The sequence below is a fragment of the Ambystoma mexicanum genome, chromosome 2p (genome assembly GCF_040938575.1).
Source record: "Ambystoma mexicanum isolate Mex_15411 chromosome 2p, UKY_AmexF1_1, whole genome shotgun sequence".
Lineage (NCBI taxonomy): Eukaryota > Metazoa > Chordata > Amphibia > Caudata > Ambystomatidae > Ambystoma > Ambystoma mexicanum.
Window position 1 is genome coordinate 641820533 of NC_090923.1, and position 22770 is coordinate 641843302.

At 45.8% G+C, this 22770-nt stretch overlaps 1 protein-coding gene across 5 annotated transcripts in view; it reads left to right on the forward strand.

Annotated features, from left to right (window-relative positions):
* RNF123 (ring finger protein 123) overlaps nt 1-22770 on the forward strand; it is a 3033138-nt gene that overhangs the window by 1069244 nt on the left and 1941124 nt on the right. For all 5 annotated transcript variants that reach the window (XM_069644183.1, XM_069644184.1, XM_069644185.1 and 2 more), the window contains exons 13-15: nt 10979-11104; nt 11777-11869; nt 12486-12559. In XM_069644183.1, coding sequence (XP_069500284.1) covers nt 10979-11104; nt 11777-11869; nt 12486-12559 — 293 coding nt within the window. The remainder of the gene's footprint in view (nt 1-10978; nt 11105-11776; nt 11870-12485; nt 12560-22770) is intronic.

Sequence of the window (22770 nt, forward strand, 5' to 3'; positions counted from 1 at the left end):
GGGTTGAGATTGCCTTTTTTTGGGATTTCATATTCAAGTTGGCCTCCAGGGGCTTCTGGATGGGGTAGTCATAGTTCCCTCTAAATTGGGTTTGCGCAATATATCTAAATTGGTTATTTCGGAACATGTCTAGAAGAGTCAACTCAAAAATATGTTGCATTTTTGAAAATGTTAAGTCATCCCTTTGAGAACACGTCTTCCAACAGATGTATATTTTTCACCAACCTTGAACAGTATTGACTTATTCCAGTTAACACAGACCCCACTATACTGTTCGTGAATTAGTCTCCATTACCCTTGGGGATGATCTTCTCGGTTCCCACAAACAGTAATACATCGTCGGTGTGTGTATAACACCCTATCCTCTTGCCCCGATTGCCACACAAATCCTTTCCTAAGGGGATCTCCCCACAACCAGATTGCCAGTGACGCCATTGCCATGATGAAAAGCATTGGGGAGCGGAAGAAGTGTCAGGTCAGTTTGTTGACCCTAATCACAGCCACTAACGCTGGTACAACAGTTTAACCCATTGCAGAACATTGGTCCAAAACCCATTGTGTTGATGGCTTTTTCAAAGTTGATTGCCACTATAGCAAGTGGGTCTTGAAGTGTCCTGCTCTGTTGAGGGCAATATGAAGCCGGCAGGTACTCATATGTGTAGCCCTTTCTGGTAGAAAGCTGTTCTGATCGGGATAGATCAGCAATGGTAAAACAGTAGTCTCTGAGCAAGGACTTTGGCCAGGACTTTTGTTTCGATATTAATGAGCAAAGTCAGCCTATATGAAGCACAGTCCCCTGACAGTTTGTCTTTTTTGGGAATGACCATATCAGCCCTGCAAAGATCCGAGAGCAGAGATTCAGACACCTTATCCCCAATTATTTCCAAAGCTCCATGGGGAAATAGTTGTGTCCCAGGGATTTACCAGACTAGAGTGACATTATTACCGCTTTCACATACTTTTCTGTTCTATCCACATCCAGGTCACACTGCTGTAGTGTCTGTTATGCTGGGGATAGGAATCTCCTCAAGGAGATCCGCATATACAGGTGCGACCTGATAGTTGGGGACCATGTACAAACGTATGTAGTAATCTGCAAAAGCTTTGTCGGTTTTGCCATTTTCTGTTACCATGTCCTGTATCGAATCGTGGGATTCCATCACTTCTCCCCAAGGGGGAGCCTTTCCTTATGAGGCTAGGGAGGTGACCATGCTACACAATAATCCCTCTACAGATGGCAGCAAGCAGGACTTCATAGGGAGAGACTTCGCCCCCTGAGGGACAAGGACTCCTGTTCTTCAGGGGAACTTGCTGATACCCTTTCTTTTGAAACATCAGTAACACCGGGGCGTCCGAGAAATCCATCAAACATGGTTAATGTGACATAAGACACAAGATTCCATTTGAAGGACAAAATATTAAAACTACTGTGAAGAATAATGGGGGAGCAAATAATATTGATTATTCAATGGTTGAGAACCAATAATTCTGTCACAAAGAAGAATGAACAAACAAAGAAGAGTGCTCCACTAAAAGACAGGAAGTACTGTAATCCTCCGCTGGGGAGGATCCAGCAACCTGTCACAAAAAGGGTAGAATGGTTACTGGTCTTCAGAAGTACCCAGGAGTTTCAAGTCAGCCGAGTCGTGAACGCTGTAGGGAGGAAGAAAGCAACAAGATGCTGAGAGAGAGAAAAGCACCGACTAAGTGGAATGTTGACCAAGAAAGGGAACGAAAAGCCCTTCAGAGAGAACATGACAATAACAGTGGCGTGATCCAGGAGCAGTGGACTGTTAAGTCAGGCAACAGTGCCGAGACCGACCGTTGGAACAGTGGTGCCGTAGAAACAAGCAGAAGGAGTCGGAGCGAGAATCAAAGCTGTCCTGCATCTTGTGAAATTCCTATCCTTTGAAGAGGCCCTGTGATGCAAACCCGTGGAAATCATGTTAACTGGAACAGCAGGAGAACCAGGTGGAAACACAGGGATAAACGTATACCATCAGCCTACTTGTCCCAGTAAGAGGTCTGAAAGTAAAGAGTGAGAAACATTCTGAGACTCAATCTACTCGTCCCAGTGAGTGGTTGGAAGTGAAGAATACTAAGAAATGTTCAGGTACACAGTTTACTCATCCCAGTGAATGGGCAGAAGTTAACAAGAATGAGAATCGGTGTGAAACTCATGTTGCGCTTCTCAGCAGTATAAGAATAACTATTAGGATTGCTATAATTATATTGAGGATTCAGATAGTGGCCCAGACGAGGGAAGTCACAATATCAATTGTCTTATGTATACAGATTTAAGGAATTGCCGAAACACGGAGAAAAAGAACCACATAAAGAGGGACTCAAAATCCCTACTAGAATCACAGAACGAAAGACTTTTAGAGACTTTTAAGAAAGACATTGTACAAGGAATTCCAAAGTCAATAACGCAGAGGAGGATTATTCTTCAAAGAGAATGTATAGGGCCCACACTTTACCCCTACGTCACCAACGTTCCACACCCAGTTCCTCTTTTTCCACCTAGTGCGCGGGTCAAAATATTGCTGTCCTGTGACTTCCTCATTTTCTTGGCGTTACTTTTGCTGTCCATCCCTTTTTTTCTAGCGATTGGTTCTTCACTTTTATTTTTTCATTTCTTGGTGGCTCCCTCTACGCATGCCATATGTGACGGGATTCAAGCAGTGCATCCGTTGCCAGAAGCATTTCTCTGCAGCCTACCCCATCATGACTCTGTCTGCTGTTTTGGTATACATCACCTAATGAGTACCTGTGTCTTTTGTTGTGGGATTCACCCGAGATCTCTGCTGACCCATCTTCACTCCATGTCACAGTTGTGACCGGTACCGAAGACTTTGTTCGGTACAGGAGGGAGGGCATCTGTAAGAGGGAGACCGTACCTTCAGGTGAGGTATGAGTTTCGGCACTGGCCTTTCGGTTCCCAAGGGAAGATTGCCTCCTCAGTTCCGGGGTCTTCATAGCACCATTTATGGGTAAACCCTGGGCATGTTCACCTTAGAGTACCTCTGGCCGAGAAAGCACTACTACCTCCAGGTGGGAAAGGCTCTGAGAATATCCACTCGGTATCGGAAGAGTTATTTACACCAGACAAAATAACGACCGTACCGGGGGAAACCCTCGGTAAACTGAACAGGCAAGTGTTCATGCAGAGGCCCTCGCCTCCGGGGTTGACTCGCTCCATTCCAATTCCCCTGCACCGGATAAAGGCAAGCCGGCTTCCGCATGTAAAACTTCTGGTACTTATGTACCGAAAGACAAAATTATTTCCTCTACAACTGCAGTTGAGCCATCATACTCCTCGGTACCGAGAAAATCACATAAGTCCTCTCACAAGAGGCATAAATACTTTGAATTGAGATCCAGTCCGGTACTGACTTCTCCAAAAAAGCAGAAGCGGAAGAAATCTCCTGTGGCATCTGTCTCTGATTCGGTACCAAAGAGTCAGAAAGATAATTCTACTCTAATTTCTGACTCGGAAGACTTTTCATATTTTTTACAGTTCCACCGGAACAATTATTAAGCACTTCTGTGAGCGTTCATTCTCCTCACATTTTGCCACAATGTTCTTCTCAGTCTGAGGACAATTTGGGTCAACCTAATCAGGTTCCAGCACAATCTGGACCACAGCTGGTTTTAACCAATATCCAGGTACCTATGCCTGTGCTTTTCAACATCTACAATCCACACCAGCCACCTAACAGGGCTGACTCCTCCAGTTCTCCTTTCAGACTAGAAGCGCCTCAACCTAGCCCTTCTAAAATGGTGAACGACATCACCAATGCAGTGCTGGAAACCCTAATTTCTGGCTCAATGCATTCAAAATGTCACCTCCTTTACCTCCGGGATCAGTGCCTACCGATCCTACTCCTGAGCCAATCATGGTATCGGTGCACAACAAGGACTCTTCACCTCCATCCAAGAAACAAAAAAATGACAAATACTATTACTTGCATTCGGATGACACCACTCAGTCATCATCTAAGGGGTTTCATGATATTGTGACAAAAGTCATGCAGGCACTAGAAATCCCCCTCAAACGATAAGCCTGAAATGGTGGGTGTTCTGGGAAACTGCCATCTCAACAGTCAAAAGTGTCACTTCCCATGGAATTGTCTGGTCTAGAGCAAGCTCTAGCTCCTTGGGGTAAGCCTCATTCCAATCCACACATCTCCAAAGCTGTAGATAACTAATACATGGTGCCTGAAGAGGAACCCTTCATACTTGGGGGAAATCTTCCTGCACAATCGGCAGTGGGTTCTGCTGCACTAGGCACAAAGAGTAAAGGTCTTCTCCAGCTTCAGTTCTGGACACAAACTCTATTGTACAACTCAGGCAAGTAAACACTGCTACAGTTTTGATGGAATTTAATATCCTTAATTGTGAAAATCTTGAGCGCTTTACCGACCTGCTCCCTCAGGAGGCCACACACAAGTTTTCCTTCTGGATTTCATAGGGTAGAGAAGCGGCTATCCAGCAGCTTCAAGTGGTTAAAGACCTCACTGACACAACTGCAAGAGCAGTCACTAGTTCAGTCTGCATGCATAGACATGCATATTTGTCAGCCTCTTCACGTCATCAAGATATCCAAGAGAAGGTGCTCGACCTTTCATTTGATGGCAAGACACTGTTTCATCCATCCACGGATGAGGTACGCCTAAAATGTAAGGATAGTGTCACTGCTGTTAAAACGCTTAGCTCAATTTCGGTGAAACAACCCTATGACCAAAACTTTAAATCATTCAAACTACATTCACAAGGAAAAAGTGGTTCGGCCACTCCTGCGAAGTCTTACTACTCTTCTAAAAAAAAAAAGAAGATATAGACCCAAATCTAAGTCTGGACCTTCACCTTCTTCAAATTCTGCACAAGAACAAAATAAGTCTATTTGACTTCCTTCAGGGCATTTACATAACTTTCGCTCCTAATAACATTAAGGAGCATACATCCGCGGAAGCAGGAAGGCTGTCCAACTTCTTTCCCCTTTGGAAAACCATTACTCAAGAGGAATGGGTGCTGAATATTATTCAGCATGGTTACAGCCTTGCTCTTCCGACTATTCCACCATCCTCTCCTCCGAAGCTCCAAAAATCCTCCCCAGAGCTCCTGGAAGAGATCCAAAAACTCCTTTCCATAGGAGCAATAGAGTTGGTTCCTCAAGAGGAATTAGGTCAGGGAGTGTATTTCCGTTACTTTCTGATCCCAATGAAATCAGGCGGGATCCGTCCAATTCTGGACCTTTTGGACCTCAACCAATTTCTGTCAATCGAAACCTTCCACATGGTGACCATCCCTCAGTCTAGCATCTCTTCATCCAAACGATTGGATGGCATCTATCGATCTGCAGGATGCTTATTTTCACATCCCCATCTATAAAGATCACTGTCAGTTCCAGAGGTTCACCATAGGAAGGTCTCCTTACCAGTTTACATGTCTTCCCTTTAGGCTCAATTCTGCTCCCAGGGTCTTAACAAACGTTCTGTGGGTCAATGGTAGCCTACCTTCGGTTAAGGACAGTACATCTATATCCTTACCTAGACGAATGGCTTTTAAAGCCCAGTCTCCGGAGGAATTGCTTCAAAACATGCAATTAGCATGCCACACTCGTTTCAACCTGGGGTTTTCTATAAATGTGACATAGTCCAAGCTCATTCCTTCGCAAAGGATCCAATTCGTAGGAGCAGTATTAGATGCACAGAGTCTTTCCACCCCTGGAAAGGTTGGGAGCTATTCAACAAACCATTGTAAAGTTCAATACCCACCAGATTCTGACGGCTTGATGGTTTCAAAGGGGGCTAATGGCCTCTTCTATAAACGTTCCTAATCTTGCTTGCAACTGGAACCAGCTGTTGCATTCACAGGAAATTAAATCCAAATTACAAAACAAGTTCAGGACTCACTTCTCTGGTGGAGCTCCCCAGAGAAGCTGTTAAACGAGTCTCCCTTACAGTCTCCTCTGCACCAAATAGTTATAACAACCTACTCGGAGTACGGTTGGGGAGCCCATTGTCCAAGCCTCATGGTCTTTTGGTCCTCTCTGGAAAAGGACGACCACATAAATGTCCTGGAACCAAGAGCCATTTTTATTGCTCTAAAGTAATTTCTTCCCTTACTTCAAGGAAAGGTGGTGAAAATGCTAATGGACAATACTACTGCAATTTTTTATATCAATAAGCAGAGGGGTATTTGTCTTCGTCTTCTGCTACCCCGAAGTCGGGCTTCAAGAAGTGTCGGGACTGCGGTGTTCCAAGATGTCTGACGGACCCGCACGACGTCTGCCTTTGGTTCCTCGGTGAGAGCCATGTCACGGATGACTGCGACGAATGCCAGTCTTTGACGTCGAAGGCCTTGTGGGAGCGGAAGAAGCTGTCAGCGGGTAGGGTTTCCGCTGGACTATCGACTGACTATTTGAGGGGCGACTCTCTGCATCGGCATAAGTCCCAGGGGGGGTCTCGTTCCAGGAGTGGGTCCCACCATTCCTCGGCCTCTTTGAGGCATGCACGGAAGCGCTGTCATCGGTCGCCTTCCCCGTCCTCGTCTGAGGACTCTGCCAAACGGCGGGTTGCTAGTCCCACCAAGCATTCATCTCTGGCGGAATGGGACGCCTTCCGTAAGGAGATGATGGCGATTTTCGAGTTCCAGGGCACCGTTCCGATGGCGCCTTCGAGAGAAGCCGGTATATAACGCTCTAGAGCCACCATTCACGCGCCTTCGGGCTCGGGCGGTCGGCGCGATCACCGGGAACCTTCGAGGTCCCGGTCGGACAAGGAGGATCGTCATCGTGCCCGCTCAAGGTCTCGGTCCTCGACGCCGTCGAGACCGTTGGAGCCTGTGAGGTCTTCGAAGAAGGCATCAACGCCATAGGCCCCATGTCCGTCGAGGTACTTTCCCGAGGCTCCGGCTCCAAGTAAGTTATCAACGCCATCGGCGCCGATGCCGTTGAAGGACACGCTCGGGTCTCCGGCCTCGAAGCCGCTGTCGAAGTTGTCGGCGCCTCGGTCGACGTCAATGCCACTCCTATCGGCGCCCTCGATTCCTTTTGAGGTATGTTTGCCGGAGGTACCTGGGAGAGCTGTAGAAGCTCCTAGGAAGGTGCTCAGCAAGTCTGTGCAGCCTGTTCTCGACCCATACTCAGTTCCTCCTCCCAGGGTGGACTTGTTCCAACCCTTGGTGTACATTTCAGAGGTTGAGTAAGGGTCTGATGATGAGGTGCCTCCTGAGGTTCCTGATGACCTTGTGTCTGGTCATAGCCAATTGGAAGACCTTTGCCAATCTTTACATGACGCAAGTGGTCTTGATACCTCCCCGGAGGTTGAGTTCGGTAGGCCTGAGCCTGGTACGCATTCTGAATCATTGTACATGCGTCTCGTGTTGAGGGTGACGGAGTATCTGGGCTGGTCTGCTCCACCTGTGGATTTTCTGCAGGATGACCTGACGGATAGCCTTGACCAAGGTCCACCCACTGACCCGGTGTTACCATTTCATATGGCCTTACAAAGAAGGGTGGCGGCAGCTTGGACTGCTCCGGAGAGTCTTCCGGCAGTCAATAAGTCGTTGCTGAAAAAATACCATCCAGCCAGTGGCGACCCCTGCTACTTGTCCATTCACCCTACTCCGGAGAGTTTGGTGGTACAGGCAGAAACGGCCCCAGCAAAGCAGGCGGCGTACCCTACAATCCCTCCTGATGGGGACGACAAACGCTTTGACGGTTGGGCGAAGAAGGTATTTTCTTCTCGGAGTATGGCTTTACAAGCAGCCAACTCAGTTTGCGCCCTTGCAAGATTCACGCACTCTGTGGAATTGTGTGTCTTTGGCAGCTGAACATATTCCCGAAGGAGAGGAACAGGATGGTTTTCTTGCCCTCGTTCAGGATGGCAAGGATGCCATGTGTGAATCCGTTCAGTCGGGTCTGGACATGGCAGACTGTGTCACCCGATCCATGGCGGCGAGCACCATGATGCGCAGGTTTGCGTGGTTGCGGAAGTGGGGATTTCCTCCTGATGTACAGTCCCGGCTTCTCAACATGCCCTTTGATGATGTCCATCTTTTTGGCAGCAAGGTTTACGAGAGCCTTGAGAGGTTGCAGACCTCCAAAGCTGCAGTGAAGTCGTTGAGCGCTGCAGTACGTCAACCTCCACCTTTTCGTCCTAGGGGACAGCAATGGAGGGGAGGTTCCTTTCGATACTACTCTTCCTTCTGTAGATTGAGGGGGGCTGCCAGTCAAAGGGGCCAACGCAGGAGTACCAGAGGTGGAAAACAAGGTACTCGAGGTGCCAAAGCCGCTCGGGCAGTTGCCTCTTTGCCCTCAGGCACTGCCGCTTCCGCTCAGTCATGAGGCCATGTCCCATGGTTCGCCGGTTCGGGGAAGGCTGGCGCCTCATCTTGTAGAATGGCATGCCATTATTTCAGATGTGTGGTTTCTGGAGATCAAAGCCCATGGCTACTGTCTTCCTTTCCGGCAGAGGCCTCGCGACAATCCACCAGGGAAGCTCTCTTTGAAGAGTCTGGATCCGCTCCTTGCGCAGGAAATCGGATCCCTGCTGGAGAAAGGCGCCATAGAACTGGTGCCTGTAGTGGAGAGGAACAAGGGATGGTATTACCCATATTTTATTTTCCCAAAAAAGGACGGGGGATTGAGACCCATCATGGACTTGCGTGGCTTGAACAAGCTCCTCAGGAAGGACAAGTTCAAGATGGTTACTCTCTCTCAAATCCTCCAGGCCCTTCAGCTTCAGGATTGGTTGGTGTCTCTCGACCTCAAGGATGCTTACATTCATGTGCCGATTCATCACAAGTACAAGAAGTACAAGATTGACCTCCGGGTTTTCACCAAGCTGATGGTGGTGGTGGCAGCGTATCTCAGTACATTCTTCCCTAACCATATGTCTCCTGGAGGGATACATCAGTGTGCCTATGCCTGTTAAGCTGCTGTATTATGGTACCTCATTTAATTTTGTCACAAAGACTACTAACTTTTCAAAATGTATCATCACTTGTGGTGCTCATCGGTCCATTTTGACTTGTATAACCGGGACAATATCATTGTACCCAAAGGAATGTACTGTGATGTGCAGCTTGAATAAGATGTGTGCACCGATCGAAACTGGTTTCTCATTGTAACCCTGACGTAACTGCACTGCGTTTGGAAATAACCACAGGAAGTACAGGACGGATCCAGGACATTTTACCTCTCGTACAAAATAATTTCAACCTCCAGGATGTTGACTACAGCTGCAGCAACATCACTAAGTTCGCACACTCCTGGCAAGCCAGTCGAATATGGTTCTCTGGTCTCCCAACAGTCTAATGATCCAGAAGAAGGCTTGTCAAATCAGTCTCTGCCTAAACATCTCACGGAAAGGACAGCAATGCCACTCTGCATCCTGTTTTAGACATGTACTAATAACTAGTGACGTTGACCTACTAGAATCCCCCTCTCCTAGAAAATATTATCTAGGAACATAAATCCATACAAACCAGTATAAATGATGGATACAATGCATGGACCACATACAGCCTAAGAGTTACCAATGTATATACATGTGATGTATTGGTGTTCATGTTATATTGGATACACTGAAAACTTGTTTTTTGGTATGGCTCTATATGTTTGACTAGTTTTATGTAAGTGTGGATCACAACTCTGTACTCACTGTTTTTTGATTCACTAAATATATGATCTATAGGAGTGAAACATTTTTTCGCTGCCTCCTTGAATGTTTGTTTTTGGTCGCTATGTGTAGAAAAACGTTCAGTTGAAACAATGGCTCTCATACTTGAGAAATAAGAAATATTGATTAAAGATAATGCAAGAGGTTGGCAAATAAGGAAAGCCCCTCATACCATGTTTTTACAAAAGCTAAAATTATCATGCTTTTTTTGTTGCAGAGTTGGGAATTTAAGACATTTATTGTGAACTTTTTGAAGGAGATAAATGCACAATGTGTGCATAACGAATGTAACTATTAGGACAACTTTTGTTAGATAGTATCTCATTGTAACCCAACAACTTATCCCAACCCCATACATCCTTTGAACTCTATGTATCTTCCCCCAACAAGTAACTAACGATTAGTTCAAACAATTGTGGAGGCGGAATAGCACAGAGGGATGAATAGCCTTTCCAGTGCGGTCACACCTCCCTTTAGTGAGTTGATTTTACTAACAAAAAGGGTTGCTGGGTTCACTGTGCAGCGAGTATGCATACCTGGTATATAGACTGGAGTCATTCATGTTCCCTGCCCAGTTGACAAGGGTGCACGTTTGCACTGCGACAGTGTGTGAATCTGTGTTTCGTCCTCTTTCTCGCATCTGTGGTGTGGTGGTATAACTTGAGTGGTCGGCTGGAATTTGTCAGTCAGTAGGCCATTCTATTCTCCTTTATAGTTAGTAAGATCTGTCCGTGTGACAGATGGTAATGGAGGGCAGATTGATAAGCCAGCAGAATACCTTGTTCTGTGAAGACCTGCTAGGTTTAGGTTAGTAGAGGTGTCAAGTTGTTTATCTAAAAAGTAGAATTGCCATCACCCACGTGTGCAATGCATAGTTAAGAAACCAAACATTCAAGCAATTGCAAGGCCAGACCTGTAAGGAACTGTTCTTGACTTGCAGAAGAGTAAAGATGTTAATAGTTCATATGATCATCATCTTAACAGTCCCAAGCGCTCCTTTGGTTTGACTTGTAAACTGTGCTGTCTGGCAAATGGGTTACTCTGCCATGGTTAGCAAGGTAAGAATTGCATTTAAAGTAAATGTGTGTTCACAGTATGAATAGTCATGCATGCCTTTGTGGAAGTGCATTTTCATGTAGCTGATTTGAAATTGAGACTGAAAACACCACCACTAGTGTGTGCTTTGTAATGAGATGGCAAATGACCCATCTGCTGTACATGTTCAGTCTTTAAATGAAAGACTGGTGCTGATAGCATAGTTTTAGTATGGACATTGTTTTTGTTTTCAGTGCAAAGTCTACTTAGTTGAAGATGTCCTGATGAATTTCCTGCTCAGCATCCTGGAGGGGGGTGGCTCTGTAGAAGAACACTCTCTAATTCAACGACTTCTGGATCTCATGTGGCTCCTTATGGAGGTAGGTTCTGACACATTTAATTGCCATACCTGTGGCTACCTGCAAATTCTGTAGATATGTGAAACTCTTTTCTTCAGGTATAAAAATGACATTTTCATTTTGTTGCTTTTTGCACATTTTAAAGAGCTTAAATTCCTCTTTCTAGTTTAACTCCATCGGATACTGTTGACTGTGATCTTATGGCGTAGTCCAATTATTTTCTTTGCATCTGGTACATGTTGTATTTGCTGCTCCCTTCTCTCTTAAAGTAGATGTATCAAACACACTAGATGCTTTATCAATTTCTCATCACTGATGTAAGTAAATGCACCCTTTGTTCCTAATCCCTGAGTGGAAGATATAAGGTAGAATTGTTTGCATTTGGTAAAAGTCCTACTTTAGTAGGGAAAGTGACCAATACACTTTGAGCTTTTAGCAACAGAATCGATGCGCCTTGATTAATTCCCCTGCTGCTTGTAACTGTTAATCTGTGTACCTTCTCGTGAAATTCTTTAGAAATGTTGCCTTGCTAAATTAAGCCTAGACATTTTACCCATCTATATTACCCTCCTTTAACTACAGAGAAAAACGTATTACTACATACAAAACCAAACTCGGTTTGTTTTCCCTGCCTCACTTCCCTTATGAACATATTGGCACTGAAAAGTAAGGCCATTGCATTTTGCTTCCCAGGATTATGAAGTACACGAATGCCTCAAGCAGCTGATGATGTCACTGTTGCGTGCATACAGATTTTCTCCCATCATCCCTGACCTTGGATTGCAGGTAAATAAATAACAGTGGTCAATGTATCGAATGTTCTACTTGATGAATTTGTTGCAATCTTGACTCCTCCCAACGACTTGAATATATTTTGAAGCTAATTTCAGACTTTTGGTGGACATCGTGCTATTTTGGGTGTAGTGTGTGAATGAAAAATCAGCAAACTTCATAAAGCCCACACAATTATCTTGGGTAGTATTATTTGTAATCCAATGGGTGAGCATCAAGTTCTGGGCTGTTTACTTTTTGCACCTTTCTATTTTCTAGCCTGGTTTGATTTTTCTTGTACTTTTTCTGGACTGTGGGTGTTTGCTGCTTATTTCCTTCTCGGGCATATTGCAATACTTATTTTTCATCATTACCCAGGCTTTTTGGCCAGCCATCTTGTTTCATCTCCTATGCTATTTGTGTACTTTGCTAGTTTCTTTTGCTAGGCACTGAACACGCTCAACTCTGCCACGTATTTGCCCTTTCAAGTCATCCTTGCAATACAGCAACCACCCCTATAAAGGGTGCTGTCGTCATTGGCCTTGTTTAATGTTTGTTACGACTTTATTTCATTTTGCTCATTGCTAACATCAGATTTATAATAGATGCCATGCATGATTTTTCTCTCCAGATTCACTATCTGCGTCTTACCATCGCTATCCTGAAACATGAGAAGTCCCGGAAATTTCTACTCAACAATGTACTGTATCTTTTACATTTTTAGCTGCTTAAAGCTATAACCCTGAACAAAGCGCATTGAAGAGGACCAAAGATGTTTGACAGGATAACTGCTTGTGAAAAGTATCTTATTCAAATATTTTTATATTTAATTGTATATATTTATACTGTTTCTCAAACAGTAAGGGCAGTACATAAAACAGCCTTGTCAAAATACAGCATAAGAGAAATAGTGAGTGGAAAAATAATCAACACAACAGAAAGATATCAAGAAGTAACACTGTAAATATATCCAAAATTCCCAAACATATTTATTCAAAACGTTTTGATTCCATGCTCATCTGAAAGTACAGATGTATGGGTTTCTTTTTTTTATGCAGAGGTAGCATCTATTTTAAAAAGTGCCAACTGCTGGTGTGAAATGAGTAGAGCAGATGTTTGCAACCAGTCATTAAGGTGACCTGGGAAAAGATGTTGATTACAGCAGATCAGGAAGAGGAATATTTCAAAAGTGAGAGGGCTTGCAACCCTTACAATCTGGTCTTGCACTCTACAATTTGGGAATTTTGGACAGAAGGCGGCTGGCAGACCAGGTGGTTCTACAAGGATTTGTTGGCCTCTACATTCTGTTTTCATCAGAGGTTTCTCATCTCTAGTGCTGCTGTTTAATTGCTGTGCCGTCAAATGCATTATGGGTAGTGAGACCATTTCATGTTACCGCTTGCTGGGTTTTCCCACTTGCCTACATTTTTGAGAATGTAGTGTTAGTAGGCTTCTTTGGGTGCAGTGGCCCCCAATGCAAGAGACTATGGATGTCCATTTTGTAATGTTGTTTTTTGCTAACTCAATCAACACCGTTGTCACTCCTCCACCATTGACCTATGTGACCTCACACATTGGTGACTACCCTTTTTGACCAGGAGTGTGAGAAACGGTAGTGAGGAACCACAGTGCTTGTATCACAAAGTTGTGTGTATAGCTCTATTCTAATGGATTGTCGGCTGCTTCAGAATATTTTTAGCGGTAGAGGGTGTAGTGCATCGTTGACTCGATGTCCCTCGAGGGCCTCCGTCTCCATTCGAGGTTGACCTCATCAATGGCATAAAAAGCACACACTGCACCATTACTTCAGTTCTGTTTTTCTGAAAAAGCTTTTGCATTGGATACAGTTATTTTTGTTTCTCACAAAACTTATCACACTCAAAAATGTCATTGTCTTCTAATCCGAAGACCGTGTTCAAAAAATGTCGACTTTGGATTTAAATTGTCGATAACTGTTCCACATCTTATTTGTTTATGGTCCCTTGGCGTAGACCACAGGACGGCTTACTGTGTATCCTGCCAATCCATGACGGGTAAGGCGCTCAAGCAACGCAAGGGGAAACTAGCGGCAGGTAGGCCCCCACTAAAATACCTTCCACAACTCCATATAAAAGGTGTTCTTCCGATGAATCAAGAGGTGACTCTCTGCCGAAGAAACGTTTGAAGAAACGTTCCTGTTCACGTAGCGGTTCTCACCATTCCTCATCTTCGAAGAAACAATGCCACAGATTCCCCACCCTTGTCTTCAGACTTCTTGCCTGAACGCAGGGTAGCCTGCCCTGGGTAAGTCAACGACTCAAGCTGAATGGGGGGGGGCTTTTGGCTGTAGATGTTAAAAAATATATGAGACTGCGTCCCAGGCCCCCCACGAAAGAAAAGTGAAGAGCCATGACCCTGTTGCGCCTGCCAAGGCCGATAAGGAGGAAAGTAAGACTAAGACTCCTGTGCCCTCAAGCCTGGGTGAAAAGCTGCCGACCCATCGAGAGGCATTGATTCGAGATCAGGTCCAGGCCTTGTCATTCGAAGACTCTTTCGAGTCGCGGGTTGAGCTCTTTGAAGCATCTCCACCTGTATCTAAGCCTTCAATGCCTTCGAAGGAAATTGAAAAATCATTCAAACCACCTGAGGTTTTTCAAGTCCCTTTCTTCAATTTCCAAAGAACATGAGCCCTCACATCAGGATACACCACCTTTTGGGTTGTAATATGGTACACCCAATGTACCTGATGCCCGGATATCAGAGGAATCAATGCTGAGGGATTTATATGACCATCTGCCAAGTGCAAGTGGTCTTTACATTTAACTGGAGTTAGAATTAGGAAAACCTTTTCCATCTGAGCACGGTGAGGCGTCATACAGTTAATGAGAAAAGGAACGGAATACCCTGGGATAGGGCAAACCAGTTGCACCTTTTGAACAAGATGGCTTGACCGACATCTTAGGTTAGGGTCCCCTTGCCTTTTCATTTAGCCCTTCAGAAAAAGGTAAAAGGGGGGTGCTGCAGCAAGATGCGGCTTGAGCCTCTCGCTCCAGACCCGGCAAAACCCGATTGCATAATATTTCCTGCTTGGTGCCATTTTCCATGCGGCGCTGTGTGGATGTGGAGGGTCTGCAGCTCCTTGCGACCAAGTCTCCAGAGAATCCGAAGCCTAATTGATTTGGGTGCGCAGTCCAGCATACGGTAGAGGGTGCACCTGGAGGATGCATCTGCATGCTGGGCATTCCAGGAACTGTGGGCCACAGGTGTGATTGGCCTACACTGGGGTTGTGAGCGGCCGGTCCCGCGTTGCTTCTACTTCAAAGGTCCCTGGTGGGAGGGAATCAGCGTTTGCCAGCACTGGAGCACTGTGACAGCGGACAGGAGTCCCGAAGCTGTCTGGTTTGCCGCTTGCCGTGTCCCGAGTCGGGGTTTGACTTCCGATTATGTGTTCCGGTTTTCTTTAAATATATGATTTTTATGTCCTTGGAAGTAGAAAGTGATTGTCTTGTATTCTTCCTATAATATATTAGTCACCCTTTATTTATTTTTCAAACACTGGAAGCATCACCGTAATATTGTCTCTTGGAACACAGAGCTATTTCACTATTTGGATGGATATATAAGAATAGCGGCTGATCATACCTTAGGATTTCCACAATCCGGAAACCTTTCAAAAACAATAATTTATTATTTTTAAAGAAGAAAAAATATGAAAATAAATAGCAGCAAGGGTACATTCTTCTGTTTAGATGTTCCGAGTCGGGGTTGGCCTGCTCCACAAGGCCAGTGTTGCTGATGGCCTGGGGCCGTGAGGAGCAGCAGGGCTCCTGGGCAGAGTGCACGCTGCGTGGCACATAGTATTAACGGCAGGATCAACGGTGGGGCTGCGCCCTGCTTCCTTTCATTACACTGTGCGTGGGAGAAGGAACATCCATGGTGACACTGCAGAGGAGATCACATCAGTGGTGCTTGCATAGGAGGGGTGGGGAGTCTCGAGTCACCCACCCCCAGCAGAGACATTTAGATGTAGGTGGCTGGACATATAAGGTGCTGTGCGCAGGCCAAGATTGAGGAGCTGTTTTACTGGATTTAACTGCACAACAGATGGTACACAACCAGTGCTGACTGCTTAGCTGGACCCTACCACACGCGCCTGTGGGGGTACCTGACACGCTCTCTTCTTGGAACGATGTTGAGATATAGGCTGTCATTAATATTATTGCATTTCAGTGCTGAAACCTGGCATTGCTGGACCCAAGGGGTAGCACATATTTTTGCCACCTCGAGTTTAGTGCCAGGAAGCTTGAATCCGGTTAATTGGCACAGTAACTGGAGTTGAACTGGGCACAAAGCTTTGGTTGTTTGTGAGTATGAGCTGCATATAGTTTAGTTTGTTTATTTGTAAAGCGCAACCCAACCCTCGGGTAACTGGGCGCTAGGAAATTTTCAGCTCAACATTGGTTACATAATGTTGCACAAACAGAATATGAACAGAAAAAGAAGCATTACAATACATGTTACAATAGATCCTGTTACAGCGTGGTCCAGGTAGGGTACAGTAAATCATAACGTGATCAAAATACAGTTTGGGTACCTCTGTTATGACGTGTATTCATTCTGATGTTGGGTGAAGAGCAGATCCTTGACTTTGGCTCTAAAAAAACAAAATGAAGTGTCTGCTCTAATAGTCATGGGTAGTGCATTCCAGTATTTAGCTGCCAATACTGGAAAGCTGGCTCCCCCAGCCGTTTTCAGGTTGTACTTTGGTATGGTGAGTTGGTGGAGGTCTGGTGGAGTGCTGTCTCGTGAATATGTCTGAAAGATAACGTGGGGCTGTCAGATGTAGGCATTTGTGTGTGATGACAAGTGCCCGGAGTTTAATTCTATCTTGGATGGGGATTCAGTGGGCTTCCTTTCTGAATGTGGTTATGTGGGCCTTACGAGGAAGGTTAAGGGCGCATCGGAGGGCATTGTTTTGCAAGATCTGCAGTCTGTTCAGGTTGTGGTTAGTAGAGCCGAGGAAAAGAGTGTTGCAATAATCTAGTTTAGATAATATGAGGGCTCTAGCTAAAGAGAGGCAGCTGTTGATGGAGAGAAAAGGTCTGCAGGCATTTATAAGTGTATTGGTATAGGCCGTTGTTGAGATGGTGGCATTGATTTGCTGTTTAATGGAGAGTGTGGAGTCAAGGTATACCCCTAGAGTTTTGACTTCCTTAGAAACTTTTATGACATTACTGTCGATGATGAAGGAATGGTACCTGGGGTCCAATTTGTTGAGGCGAGACTGTGAGCCGACAATAAGCAGTTCCGCATTATCATCATTTAAGCAAAGGCTGTGAGTGGCCATCCATGCTTGTATTTCTAGGTAGCTCTCGTTCAGTTAAGCAATATCCTTGTCATAATTCCCTGTGAGGGCGATGAGGACATGGGTGTCATCAGCATAGTTGGTGTATTTGACGCCCAGGTCATCAAGGCGGTCGAAGAGGAGCTTAGTGAAGGTGTTGTAAAGTGTGGGGGAGATACAAGAGCCTTGGGGGACTCCACATTGGGTTGGGACTGGGTCAGCAGCAGCGCCGCCTGAGGGGGCAAAGACCCTGGTTGTTCTGTCTGAGAGGAAAGACCGAATCCAATTGGTGGCATCCTGGGAGAATGCAGCAGCCGAGGAGAAGTTTTCGGTGAGAATTTGGTGATGGACTAAGTCGAAGGCTGCAGACAGATCCAACAAGAGCAGAATGGCCAACTTGTCCTTGGCTTCATCCATTTGGATTTTTAGATCCAGGAGGGCTGTTTCTGTCCCGTGCCTAGGTCTAAAGCCGGATTTTCGCAGTCCTAAAAGGTTGTGTTCTTCCAAATGTTTTTGGATTTGGAGGTATGCTACTCTGTCTAACATTTTTAGGAGGAATGGGACCGTAGTGATGGGCCTATAATTAGTGGGAGTGTTGGGGTCTAAGTTAGGTTTTTTGAGCAAGGGTTAGGACCCAAGCCTCTTTAAGGTTATTGGGGACTTCCGAATTTTTGAATGAGGCATTAACAAGTGCAGTGATGAATGGGGCTAGGTCACTGGCACCGTCGTTGATGACTGAAGCAGGACATAAGTCACCAAGACAATTGGAAGGTTTTAAGCTGGCAATTAAGTTTATTACATCCTCCTCCTTGATCGGTGAGTAGTGGAAAAGAGGGCAGTCAGGGGGTGGAAGGCTGTGCCGTTTGTCAGGGTGGTTCTTAGGTGTGATACTGGCTTTTTTGGATTCTATTTTAGCTTGCAAGAGGGCTATTTTATTTGAGAGCGCTTGTTGGATATTATTGAACCATGTTTTGTCCTTGATGTGGGGGGTATGGGAGATTCCAGTTCTCGTAGAATGGAGAAGAGCTCTTTAGTACCAGATTTAGCATTGTGTATTCTTGTGTTGAAGATCTCTTTTTTAGCATTTAGTATAGGGTCTGCTACCCGATGCTGCACAATGACAAAGGGTGCAGGGAGAAAAAAAGGGCCTATGGGCTCTTGCACAAGAGCCTCGAAAATGGATGAGCTGAAATAGTGACGCCCAGACCTCGTTGGAGGGGAGCATCCGGGAGGACCAACTGATGACAGCTATGCAACGAGGATTCATGTCGGTCAATGTCAAATTGGACGACAATGAGGCAAATATTAGCTCCCTGAAAGCTAAGCTGGATAAAGAGAGAGGCAGAGTCACTGAGGCCGAAATAGGAGAGTTGGAAGATAAGGTGGGATAGCATGACCGTGCCATATCCGGGTTGAAGGCTGAATTAGCTTTTCCGGTCAAGTGTGAAGACCTAGAAGCGCGCTCACGGCGCAATAATGTCCAGATAGTGGGTGTGCTGGAACGGGCTGTCACAGGGCCCATGCAACCATTTGTAGAGGAGCTACTGAAACGACTATTTGGGGCAGCTCAGTTCTCGGTGGAACATGCTCATCGCGCCCGTGCTCCTCTCCCGGAAGCCCTCCCACCATCATTGCTAAATTGCTCAATTATAGAGACTGGGATCTTATTTTGAAAATGTCCCCTGTGCAGGGATCGCTCTGCTATGAGGCCAGCAACATCCATATCTATCCTGATTTTTTTGGCTGGTGTACAGGTGCTGCGTAGATCCTATAACCCAGTTGACCGCCTGCTGCGAGCCTGGCAGATCACATATGCACTCATGTTCCCAGCCAAACTGCGAATACATCATGGGCAGGCACACTTCTTTGAGTCTTCAGCTGATGCCATCGCCTATATAGAGGCGTCTATCCCTCTGCCACTGAGGGAATGGCGTAACAATAAAAGTACTGCCCCAGCTGAGGCTCCTGCCCCTCAAAACAGCAGAGACTAATTGAACTACCATTGTAATTCATACTAAAGCCGGGATACATCTGGGCAACGGCACACAGAAATAACAAAGAAATTGCCGGGGCACATGGTGGTCCTTCCAGCAATGCTGCGGCTCGCAACGCACCCCATGAGATTTCCACAGTTGTTATGGGACGCATCATCGAGTTTGGAGTGATGATGATGAGGGAGGTGATGGATGGGTGATGGGAAACTTTGGGCAGAAGGGGAGGCGAGTGTGATTGAGTTTTTGGGGAGTTTGATTATAAAAGTTGGCAGACATGTTGCTTCTTGGTTGAGAGATCAGACCAGGACAATAAGCACGGGTGAAGGTTGGGCGTGCAGATTATTGATCCCATGACAAGAAATGGGTGCTCATGTCCAACTGATTAACTGGAATGTCTGTGGTCTTAACCCCATTAAAGCCGGAAAAGTTGTGCGTACTTAGACAGTCATCGCCCCAAGATAGTGATGTTACAGAAAATGCATGCGTTGGGACCTCTGCACAAGGGGTTTGTGCCTAACTGGGGATAGCAGTGTTTTTATACGGATTACTTGTCCCAGGCGCGAGGGGTGATATGATATTTATAAAGAGCCTATACACAATGTGTTTCAAAGTGCTTAAAGGAAAGGGAGGGAACAGGGGAAAATACAATTACATTTTTACAGGCCATGAACAGCAAGGAATTAACTATCGTACTCGGCCTGACGACATTTTAGAAAGTGCAAGAGATAAGACATAGATAAGGAAGGGAAGAGGAGAGTGGGAAGGACATGGAAACGGACCAGTGACTACCGTACTAGGCCTGACAACATTTTTGGTAGAGCCAGAGAAAACAAAAGGTGAGGGAGAGGGGTGCAGAAAGGGATGGGAGGAAGAAAACAAGCGACTATTGTACTAGACTTGACAGCATTTCAGATAGTGCTGGGGGGGTGGGGGGTGAAAAACAAGTAAGGGGAGGAGACAGACGAGGTTGCTACCATACTAGTTCCAGGGACAATTCTGATAGTGCATAGAAGAAAGTAAGGGGAGGAGAGGAGGAATTAGGAGATAGGAAAAGGGAGAAAGGGCGAAGAGGAGAGAACAGAGAGTAAGCAGTCAAAAAGAGTGGAGAAGCAAGAGGGGAGATTGAATACAATTGCAGAAGTCATTAGTAACACATAATGTTGCAAGCCTGTATACAAGATGAAGATGGGAACAGCATGCCACAACCCTTACCCCGAAGCCCCTCTGGTTTACCCATGGGCCAGGGGGAGCCTTGACCCCAGTCTCCTCTAAATCCCAACTGAGGCCTTCTTGGGGCCAGTCCTGGCACCTTTGGCACCAGGCTCATACTTAATGAGTTTGTGCTTGGGAACTACTTTTTGTTACTGTCATTCAATGTGGAAGCATCCACAGAATCAGGCTTCTTGGAACCTGGCTTGCAGAAGGATGGTTTGGATGTGGCACCTTGGAACTATTTTACCTGGACTTCATTCTTGAAGCTCTTTAAACCACGCCTGACTGGACTGACACGCTTCGCGTTAGTTTGCAATACTGCAACGTGACGCTCACTGCGTTCAGCTTCAGCCACGAACCTCGGATAAAAAGCATCTGCAGAAAAAGAAAGAAGACATTGTTAGAAAAGATTGCAGCTTACCTGAATTCCATCATTAGCGGTTCTCAGCTCTTCCGACCGGCATCCCGGAACCAGCGCTCTTTCGGATCGATGGACCTGCAGAAAGGGAAAGACAAGGCTTTAGACATTTTACACAGTTAACAAACTCCGCCAAAAGGCTTACCTTCCCACTCGCACTTCATTCCGCAACATCTCTGGAATACTAAGCTCAGGGGGAGCACCGCGACCTGTGAAGACAAAAGATAACAGGTTAGCAAAGGCAAGGCACCCTTAGCACTGCGTTAAGCGCCAACTCACTGCGTCTAGGCGCCCCAAAAACGCTAATACTTAGCAGCGAACCTCGAATCCAATCTTCACCACGAATTGGACTTCTACGTACCTAAGGAAGAAAAAAAGACATTGTTAATTCCAGAAAGGCATGATAGGACAGCAAAACATCATAGCAGTAAGACCTACCTGAAAGACTCACGTCGTGCCGGCATCAGTGAAGTAACTCGATCGCCATTGCCCGCAAAGCACCACGCGCCCCTGCCGAGACAGCAGGACGGAGAACCCGCCAACATCAAGAACAAGGTGAGAGGAAGCCCAGAGGGACCGCAGACATACCGGGTGGTGGGAGGTTGTTAAACCCAGTTACCCGGTCCTAAACATTGTTTACCTGTATTTCTGGCAGGATTCTTCCTCTGGTCACAAATGGGCATCGCAAGGAGGGATACCTGGACACTGATTGCTGGGTGGCGCCCCCGTGGAACCAAGTGAGCATAACACAGCATGATTCAGGGCAACCATGAGAAAGGGTGACACACCGTGAATCAATGAAGTCCATAAAAGTCCAATCCAGCATTGGCCACAAGACAGTGATGGTGAAACCAGAATGTATCAGGACAGACTCCTACAGAAGTAGGCTGGAGGGGGAACCGGGTAGAAGAATCTAGAAGAATCATGGAAGCACTTACTAAACAAAGAAAAATAGAAAGAACACCTGTGGGTGAATACGTGATGCTCAAATGCAACCCATCCCTAAATATTATAACATATACTCCCAGAGTTGTTGTTTATTTCACAGAACTCACCCTGGTGCATCGGCCCCTATGTTTTCAGGTAGATAAGAGTTGTTGACCCAGCGGGTGCTATGTGACTGTTTGAGGGCGGATCCTGGGTGCAAAACATGGGTTGGTCAACACATATGGTCCAAATATAGATGACCCAGATTTTTACTGTCATTTGTCAGAGATGCTGCTGAACGCTGCCGACACCATACTTGCGTGGGGCGGTGACTTCAACAATATCCTCAACACTGTGCTTGACCACTCCATGAAAACCCAGCGCGCCCTCACGGATGTGGCACAGATCATTAGACTGGTCAGGTCCCAACTGGGGTCGGTAGATATCTGGAGGATCAAACACCCTGGGATAGCGGAAAAAAAAGTATTCTTCAATGGTCCATGACAGGATGTCTAGAATAGACTTTTGATATCCTCTAATTAGGTGCTGCAGTGTTATGATGTGCTTGTCTGTGATGTCAGGTGTATGTGTGTATTGGTAACAGAGGGAGGTGTGCTATGTAGGGCCTGTCTGGATGTGCTGTAGCTTGTGATGTCATGTGGAATGTTGATGTGTGAATGTTGGAATGTTCATGGGTGAGGTTCCTTGCTGAGGCAGTTAGATCCTGCTTGCCTGGGTGATGGGAGCCGGTGTTGTTTGTAATTATGTCCTATTGTAACTATGTCTTAAAAACTGGTAATAAACCTACCAGAAGTAACCTAAGTGAGCCTGGAACCTGCCTCGTTTCATACCGGTTTGTGACTATGCTATACATCCAAGGACTTTATCTGATAATTTGACTGTAGAGCTGTCACCAATGCTGGATGTGCCCCCTAGACTGAAACAGTTGTGGAGGATGCCTTCATCGTTGTTGCTAGCTACTAGTATTGTTACAACCTTACGAGATAAGATCGCATATTTTTTTTATTTTTTTGTTGAGAGG